Source organism: Micromesistius poutassou (genome assembly GCF_964030765.1).
Source record: "Micromesistius poutassou genome assembly, chromosome: 2".
Lineage (NCBI taxonomy): Eukaryota > Metazoa > Chordata > Actinopteri > Gadiformes > Gadidae > Micromesistius > Micromesistius poutassou.
In genome coordinates, this window is record NC_140272.1 from 6,767,744 (window position 1) to 6,777,743 (window position 10,000).

The 10,000-nt window shown below is 47.1% G+C and overlaps 1 protein-coding gene across 1 annotated transcript; it reads left to right on the forward strand.

The window, feature by feature from the left end:
* Positions 1–1,797: 1,797 nt before the first annotated feature.
* LOC311338700 (phosphatidylinositol 5-phosphate 4-kinase type-2 gamma-like) lies at positions 1,798–7,114 on the forward strand (the record flags this gene model as incomplete). The annotated part of the gene is made up of 10 exons (XM_084464020.1): positions 1,798–1,947; positions 2,255–2,352; positions 3,112–3,208; positions 4,408–4,557; positions 5,004–5,150; positions 5,451–5,489; positions 5,831–5,944; positions 6,033–6,315; positions 6,550–6,653; positions 7,034–7,114. 10 exons carry the CDS (start codon positions 1,798–1,800, stop codon positions 7,112–7,114), a joined length of 1,263 nt encoding a protein of 420 aa, XP_084320146.1.
* Positions 7,115–10,000: the final 2,886 nt, after the last annotated feature.

Here is a 10,000-nt window from a genome sequence, read left to right on the forward strand (position 1 = left end):
ATAGAACCAAGTGCCAAGCACTAACAATCTCTAGGTTAACCCATTCCCCGTGTACAACAGAGATAAGACGCTACACGATACTAAGGACTATTTTAAGTGCAAGGACGAATAACAGTGCGTGGAGGGGTGGGGGGAGGCTAAGGGGGGAGTCTATCCAAAGTCTAGGTGAACTCTGAACAAGTGAGTCTTGAGTCTTTTGCGGATACATGTTAACGATTGTGCTGCTCTGGCGGCCCAGTGTCGCTCCTCTAAAGGCGTGGGCCAGCGGGGCAGCTGCTGGAGTGTGGATGAGAGCGGAGCGTCCGTCACGCCCCCCAGCGCCAGCCCCGTCACCGAGGCCTGATGAGAGCCGCTCGTCCGCCGGTCCCGCTCGGAGACGCTGCTCGTTACTTCGACGATCGTCGGTCCTCTACCTGGGTCGTGATGAGGGGAGCGTCTGTGTGATACGTCACGTCTCAAACTGGAACACTGAGAAAGTTCGAGTTCAGCTCCACGCAGAAACATGCTTCAGCGGGGCGTTCATAAGTATTCATGTGTATTCATATATATTCATGTGTGTTCATAAGTATTCATATATTCCGAGGTGTATAAATATATGTATGGTTGAGGGATTGTGATATAGCTGTAGATAGATGAATGGATCGTTGATGGTCCAAGACTCAGAAGGTGAGTGGACGACCCAGAATGTGTGGGTTAAATTATTGTTTCAGAATGTGTTATGAAGCAATGCCATGTTGTATTTGTGATATTTACTTTTCTGTAACTTTCTGTTTTCTGTAACTGTAACGAAATTTTATTTCTGTATCAGTCAATTCAATAATATGTACGTTACTTTTGCGTCATGGCCTTATTTGCAGTCCTAGGAAATACTGCAAAGTAGGCCAATTCGTTTTCTTGAAAATAAACACCACAGGCAGAAAGAAACACGTTCATTGTGTTGCTCAAGATGATTTGTGAAACGAAAAACGAGGCTATAATTGTCAAGGATTACTAGTCTATTATGATGGTCAATTTACAATAATGTCGGTTGATATTGTATCATAGGCCACATGATCTCTGCTGAGCCATTAATCCCTCTCATATGATCGAGTCCAACAGATTAACAAGTTTACTCGCGTTAAGACCTGTTGAGAGTCTAAGCCTGTTTTAAAAGAGAAAATTGCATGTGACATATTGAATCGGAGAAAATAAAAGTGGTTCATTAAAAACAATATTTGAAAATTAAGTAGAAGACACAGACGTACACATAAGTTTGCTGAACATGTCACCATCATACATACGCCTATAAAGAAACGTCCCTATTTGAATCAGATTAACCCACGGAAAGGGACATAGACCTGGATGTTACTTCAGAGTACTTGATCTAAATATTCTAACTGCATACATTTGCAACAATAAGTACTCCGGTAATTATTACTGTTAAATCGTGCTGGAGGCCTATGTCTGAAACAATGAATATAATAGTTCAGGTGGAGGCCTGTAATGAGAATAAAATGACTCCATTGACTCCTATTAATCGCGACGGCCTATGTTGACCTTGTCCACTAATCCCCTCCGGACTCCGGCGTGCGTTCAGGTCATGCGCTGAAAGCTGCGCAGATGGACGCAGGATGGTTTACTACGGCGCAAATCGTGCGGTCTGCTCCCAGGCTGCTGCTCTCCGCTTTACATAGCCTGCAGGGCAGGTAGCACAGGCCGGACTCCCACACGCAGACATCCGTGTGTCCATAAAGTGGCCCGTATAGCTCCGCTCATCATCGACGTCCTCCGGTTGATCTGCAGGCGCGGACAGGCACCATGGCGTCTCCAAACGCAACTTCACATCCCCAAACTACGTTTTCACCCAAACGGAAGACAAAGAAGAAACACTTCGTTCAGCAGAAGGTGGAGGTGTTCCGAGCGAGTGACCCCGTTCTGAGCGTGCTGATGTGGGGCGTCAATCACACGGTGGGTACTGTCCAATGACATGCGTGCGTCTTTACGCACGCGCATTATCATCTGTAAGTTTATATTTGTGTGTGTGTGTGTGTGTGTGTGTGTGTGTGTGTGTGTGTGTGTGTGTGTGTGTGTGTGTGTGTGCGTGTGTGTGTTTGTTTGTGCGTGTCTGTCTGTCTGTCTGTGTGTGTGTGTGTGTGTGTGTGTGTGTGTGTGTGTGTGTGTGTGTGTGTGTGTGTGTGTGTGTGTGTGTGTGTGTGTGTGTGTGTGTGTGTGTGTGTCTGTGTGCCCTCTGTTCATCACGCTGCCCGCTCTGCAGATCAACGACCTGGCCCAGGTCCCCGTGCCGGTGATGCTGCTGCCAGACGACTTCAAAGCCAACACCAAGATGAAAGTGACCAACCACCTCTTCAACAAGTAGGCTCCTCATCATCACCACAAATATAGCGCGGCTGTACCGGCGGCCGCTCCTCCGACGGCGTCTCCCCGTGTTGTGAATAAGTGTCCTGGAGCCCCACTTTGACGTTATTACGATGAGATGGTGTTAGCTTATTATTCTTAAACCGGCTGCAGGAACAACATGTTGGTGTTGCACGGACAAAACCTCCTTTGTCAGCAGTGTGCGGATTTGAACTCATAATCCACTCAGGAATGCAGGTCTTATTAAATAACGACTAGATTGGAAGTGAGTTTTTTACTCACATTTTCGTGCAGGTACTGGTGTGTGGGTACTGCCGTACTGCCAGAGAGGCATTACCAGAAGATACATGTATATATATATATATATATATACATAATGTGTGTGTGTGTGTGTGTGTGTGTGTGTGTGTGTGTGTGTGTGTGTGTGTGTGTGTGTGTGTGTGTGTGTGTGTGTGTGTGTGTGTGTGCGTGTGTGCATTTGTCTGTGTGTATGTATACATCCATATATATATATACATCCATATATATCTTTGCAGCTATGTTGGCAGTTAGGCTGACTGTTTGGTAAAGCTATTTTCAGTTGACAGTAGTAGTAGTAGTAATTGTAGTAGTAGTAGTAATAGTAGACAGTGTATGTATATATATATAGGTTGTCTGCTACTCTATGCATGTTCTGATCACATCACACATTATGAAACCATCACAGTACACACTGAGCAGCACCACGCATCATCAGGTTCTCCTCATGTTCCCCAGAGAGAACCTTCCGGGACAGTTTAAGTTCAAGGAGTACTGTCCGCAGGTGTTCAGGAACCTCCGGGAACGCTTCGGGATAGATGATCTGGACTACCAGGTGGGTCCGGGTGGGGTCAATGGGGAATATTTCCCATTGAACAAATCCCTGTTTAGAGTGAAACAAAAGGTTTTTGAGATGTAGAAACGGTGATATTATCAGACCAATTCCCTTTGTATAAGGGAGAGTATATATATATATATATATACTTTCCATTCCCTCTATATAATGGAGAGTAGGCCTATTCTCTCTATTATATAGACAGTCACTCTATATAATAGAGTATAAATATATACTCTTAATAAATAGACAGACTGTCTATATACTCTCCATTTTCCCTCTATATAATGGAGTGTGCTGCCTATTTCTACGTAGTATTTCCATTGTTTCTATAGAAGTGCTGCCTATTTCTACGTAGTACTTCCATTGTTTCTATAGAACGTTTCTTAGCACAAAATAATAATTGAGTTATTTTGACTGATGCATATGACCTGTTGAGCTTGTAACACATCTACAGTGATGTTACCAATGTACATTGCCTTAGACTTTGTCAGTGTGATATCTGTGCAACTAGAAATGTGTGTTGGTGCGTCTCCCTTATATATTTGCATATCTATGCAAATCCTGCGTATCATTTGCATAGAACGTGATGCGCGAGTCTGTTTGATCCGCGACCAACAGTCACTCACACTTCCATTTTTTCGCACTGGGTTCGACCCGAGTCGCAACACATAAAGAACTGTTTAATTGTTGTGTTTTTTTTTTTTTTCACTCTCTAATAACTCTATAAGAAATATAGCTTTAATTTAACCTTGGGTTGACGAGCGAATAAAGAAATTAAACATTTGTGAGATTATCAAGGCTCAGTTCTCCGTTCCCTTCGTGCTGACGCATCCAGAGGAGGTTTTATTGTTGGTATTAATTACTGCCCGTTTATGGGCCGCTGTGGACGGTGAGTTAAGCAACCGAGCGTAGCAATACCTCCGCCTGAGCCTGGCTGGCCCTGGATTTATAGAACCAGTGATCACCACAGCACATTAAAGACCCAGTGGACGCTGATATACGGGGGTCTCCGTCCGAGTCTCTGAGCGATTTAGGGGCTTTCAAAGTCGTTACGTCTTACTTAGCGGCTGGGGAAGTTGGGTTTGCCCGTGACGGGTGCTGTTCCCCCGCGGCGGAGCTCTCCACGCCGCCACCACCACCAGCTACTTGGTGATGGTGGTGGTTCGGTTTGGTGTCATACTCCCTCTCACCACCAGGTGTCTCTGGCGGGCAGTCCCCCTGTGAAGGATGGAGAGGGCCAGGGAGAGAGGCTGCTGTTGACGTCATGCGACGGGACTCTGGTGGTGAAGAAGATCGCGAGTGAAGAAGTAGCAGACATGCATAATATTCTCTCTGAGTACCACCAAGTGAGACATGGGCCCTTACTTTTCTCTTTAATTAGGCCGTATCTTATGATGCCTCTTTATGCAACAGTTTTACTTATTCTATTTCTACATAGTCTCCATGTTTTATGTGAGTCAGTGGCTGTTTTTCTCACTATTTCTCTCGCTCACTCTTTGTTGCGTGATCTTAGAGAAAATACAGCAATTTCCCACAGAAGAATCCTCGTCCTATGGCAATATGGTAGTATAATAGCGCCGGTTGCCACGGCAAAGAGTCGACAACATCAAAGCAAAAGGAGATGAGAGACTGTATATCAAACAGAGAGAGATGAGGCTGTGGGCATGCTCAGTGCAGCCCGCTGGGTCGTCGTGGGAATAGAGATGGCAGCAGAGCAGGGAAATGAAGCAACACGACACAGAGGCTCTTGAACGTGGGCAGTAAGCGAGGCTGACTCTGTGTGTCCGGGCAGCACATCGTCACCTGCCACGGCAACACCATGCTGCCGCAGTTCCTGGCCATGTACCGCGTGAGTGTGGACAGCGAGGACGCCTACCTGCTGGTCATGAGGAACGTGTTCAGCACCCGGCTGCACGTCCACCGGAAGTACGACCTCAAGGTAACCCCACGTCCACAGGAAGTACCGCCTCCTCAAGGTAACCCCACGTCCACAGGAAGTACCGCCTCCTCAAGGTAACCCCACGTCCACAGGAAGTACCGCCTCCTCAAGGTAACCCCACGTCCACAGGTAGTACCGCCTCAAGGTAACCCCACAAACAGGAAGTCCCGACGTCCTGGGTCTCCCTGTAGGCAGCGCTGAGCGAGACGACCCCTGACCCCTGACCCCTAACCTCTGACCCCTGACCCCTACCTACTCCTTGATCCTTGATGGGCTTGTGGTCCCTGTCTCCTCCTATAGGGGTCTCTGGTGTCCCGGGAGGCCAGCTTCAAGGAGAAGGTGAGTTCAGAGGTCACGACCCAGGTTGTTGTGTGAACTGTAAAGGCTTCTTTCCTGCATGGCGTACCCCTATACTCGTCAGAGAGGCGTGATCTAATCAGAAGCATCCCTGTAGAGCCGCTCCATGGGGAATCGGGGCTGTTTATTTAGCTTTAAACGTTTTAGAAGCATCATTACCGTTATTCCACAGAGTGGATTATGTATTAAGTTTACGGCCCAAGGGATCGGAGCGATAATGAATGCAGACAAACTAATTACTAAAACAACAACAACAACAGCAGACTCTGAAACGCCCCTCTGTTGCTCACCACGTTTCTGTCTCCGCCACGTTGTGTCTTTAGGTGAAAGAGTTGCCGACTTACAAAGACGTCGACTTCAGGAACAACCTTCAGAAGGTGTACGTGAGCGCTGAGGAGAAGGAGAAGGTCCTGGACAAGCTGCACCGGGACGTGGAGGTAAACCTTCTCCATGAGACACCACACGCACCACCACCAGTCTGTCGGTCGCTGTACCAAGGCCTTCACTGTCCCCACACCTGCTTAGTTCCTGGTGCAGATGCGCATCATGGACTACAGCCTCCTGCTGGGCATCCACGACGTGGAGCGGGCCGAGAGGGAGGAGGAGGAGGAGGAGGAGAAGGAGGGAGAGGAGGAGGAGGGAGAGGAGGGCTCCGCCGAGGAGGAAGAAGAGCAGGAGGAGGAGGAGAACGGCCTGGCCCCCGGCCCTGGCCTGGAGGGCCTCGTGGGCTACATGGGGGCCTTCAAGCCGCTGGGCCCTGGAGAGTACGACCCCAGTGTGGACGTGTATGCCATCCAGAGTGCCGAGGGTAGGTGGAGGTGGTCAGGTTGTGGGTCCGAGGGGTCGGAGTCTGGGGCTGAAAGGTTCTGGGTTCGAATCCCTAACGTCCACAGTCTGCTAAATCCTAGCTTGCACATTATTGACAAGTATCTCAACAAATCCACATAGATTGAACTCCTCACATCTGCTAAACGGGTCGGTGGCAGAATCTAGACCTGCTGTGAAGGGTGCAGGATGCTCACTAATGGTGGCTGTCTTCCAGGGGCCCCGCAGAGAGAGGTGTACTTCATGGGGCTCATTGACGTGCTGACGCAGTACGACACCAGGAAGAAGGCCGCGCACGCCGCCAAGACCGTCAAGCATGGGGTGAGATGTTCCTAAAGGAGCCTGGTGTGGGGAGGTGGTTGCTCTGTTGGGGCAGCGGACCTTCTGCCCAGCGCTGGGGTTCATGATGCATTCGCCCCGTTTGGTCAATTGGATCATGGCATGGGATCAAATAATATTAATAACATACATATAAACATGCATAATATACATATGTTAATGGCATCATTTTGATCAGGTGGAAGTCTACTTACTTCTGTTCCTAATGCTATATGCTCACTCAGTCTCCTTTCCTCTGTTCCTAGTGCTCTTTGTTCACTACGTCTCCTTTCCTCTGTTCCTAGTGCTTTGTGTTCACTACATCTCCTTTCCTCTGTTCCTAGTGCTCTATGCTCGCTAAGTCTCTTTCTTCTGTTTCTCAGGCGGGAGCAGAGATCTCCACGGTTCACCCAGAGCAGTACGCCAAACGCTTCAGAGAGTTCATCTGCAACATCTTCGCTTAGGTCCAGGATTTGAGGTCTGGGTGCTGTTCACTGTCCTGTTGATGCGGCGCTGGAGAGACAAGTTCACCTTTCCCTTAATGCGCTCCTCGGATTAAATCACAATCTTCTGGACGGCGGTAAGATGATCCCCTCAGGTGAAGAACCCATTCGATGGACACGGACTCCCACTCCCGACGCACCGTGGCACGCCGTGTAATTGAATGTGATGCCTCACCATTTAATCCACGAGACATCATACGTGCACTGTAAGCCCCTGGCCTTGCCTTCTGTAGTCATGACTACTTTCATTTAAAAGAGCCGTACCCAGAAAGCGCCTAAATGGACTTCACTTACACTTTCAATTTGCCATTGATTTAAACGTCAGAGGGGAGGCCGATGTTGACGCAGGCCCGCCAGATCAGCACTCGGCTCCGCTTCCTCCAGTGTGAACGCTGACCATAAATTAAGCCCTCGCTAGTGACGTGTGGGTACATTTGCAAAACCGTAACAGCCATGAAACACCAACGCTCAGATCTCCTAAGTGGGGCCGCGGCTCTGAGGAAACAGCGGTGATGGACGACCCAGAGCCGACGGCCCGCTGGCTAATAGCCCGTCTGCACAGACAGCCGCTGCTCCGCCTTACGAAGATGCAACCGGTCCGATCCGGTCTTGGCCTGTTGGTCACTAATGGCTTCACATGGCCGTGTCAATCTGCCCTTGGTTTAGTGTCCAGGGAGAGTCCTCCATAATATAACTGATAAGATAACTGTTATTTCCTCATGCAATCCAAGTCTGTCAAACTAGATCTGCTACAGTCTGTAAACTGAGGAGGATTATAGAAAACTCCTTCTCTGATATATCCATAGTCGACCCACTGCCATAGCCAGGGTTTTAAAAAGTAGGTTTGTTGGGGAGGGGGGAGGTTGGGTCAGCTCACGCACGCATCACTAAATGTCACACACAGCAGACTCTGAGAATTTCTCAACCGTTGACTTTGTATACAGTATTTAGGTTCTAATTGACCAAGGTCCAGACCTCGATGACCTCATAACTGGCTACGGGCATGAGTGGACCTGATGTCTGGTAAAGCCCCCATAAACGAAACAATAGGCAACAAAAAAATATAGAAAACATGCCGCACTTTAAAAAGCAGCATAACACAAGGAAGAGAGAAATGCGCTTAATGTAGTGACAGCTGTGCTTAAGTCACGGTGCGTGTTGCTTTCACCGGCAGGTGCTTCAGAAGAAGAGCATCTTAAAGGACCGATATTATACCACCAGGTGTGAGTGTGATTAGCCGTGACATGCCGTTTTGAAAATCTGCCTCTTCCTGTGTTTTAGTGACGTCACAATTGGGCGTGTCCACCTAGATGTGTGCTGGATAGATCAGTTTACCAGCCTACCCAGTGGACTGTAGAAAACGTTGCTCATCTATCTGTCATACATCTAGGTTTACACACCCACTTGTGATGTCAGAAAAGGTCGATTTTCAAAACGTCCCTGTAACGACTACTGTCACTCACACCTGGTGGTATAATACCACCAGGGACCTTTAACGAGGTTGACGAGGAGATTGGGTTCCAGCGGGTTCGGTCTGGTTTACTCCTCGCACAGCCACAGGTTCTGCTTGTTTCCCTGAATGTGTAATTAAGCACTTTGTCCGCCACAAAGAGTTTGTACTTTGTATGGATAATTACGTCTTTGTTACTGTTTATAAAAGAACAAATCTCTGGTCGAGATGGCAGACTGGCTGACTCACAGACCTACCCACACACACACACACACGTGTACACACACACACACACACGTACGCACAAACACATGCACACCCCCACACAAACACACACCAACACGTTATTTAAAGTGAAGTATCTGCAAATCAACACAGACCGGACAGTGTTTGGATAGTAGCCTAGATTTATTAATAGCCAAAGCTCCATGATTCACTGCATGGGTAAAAAAATACAAATGGAGAAAAGATGCTTACATCACACACATGTACAATCAGTGGAGGGATTTAAGATTGAAATACAAAATACATACTGCTAAGAGTGTTTTTATATCCCAGGTATTTATATCTTCTGACGGACAGTTAGCAGAACACTACACACGTTCTGTTTCTTCTCCGGGTCAGCCTTCAGAGAGGAGAGGAGCGTGATGGGCTGTTTGAGGAGCAGGCTGGTTGATTTTAACATCTGGAGTCGAAGCCTCTTTCAAGCAGAATTCAAAACATTCGTGTTTTTTTTCGTCTTAACTTTCTTGTGTAATACATTCAGTCGAAACAAAGGCATCGGATCCGTTTGTTTGCGTTGCATGTGGACCAGAATAGAATAAATCACTGTAAACCTTGCTGCTTCATTCATGTTTGTGAGTTTAGCATCGCCCCCCATAACTCAATAACTGCCTTTTGTCACACAAAGCCAACAAACCTAAGAACTTTCAGTCTTTAAAGTGTTTTTTGAGAGAAAACCGATCGCCTAGGCAACAACGAAGAGAAACCCAAAAGCTGTTAATCTCTAAACGGCGACAGAGACCCATTACTGTAATATATGTAGGAATGTACTTTATAAATCTGATAATATAATAAAAACCTTTCAAATAACAGTTTTATACTTCTTTTTTTAAATGATAGCAACAATATTCAAGAAATGTGTTTGCCGTCATCGTTAGTGAATGCTAACTAGCCCATTCCTGAGCTGAGTCGTTTCTGTGGTTAGTGATGATCACATGAGTCTCTAGCATGAACCAGCCACTGAATACACATTCTGTATATTTTCTAACATATATCTGTCCATAAACAATCTTAAAATGAGACCAACCAATATCTCCAACGTGGTGAATCCAAGCACATACGTAAACAAACCAAGATACCAACACATCCACCAGTTCATACAAATAGTAAAAATA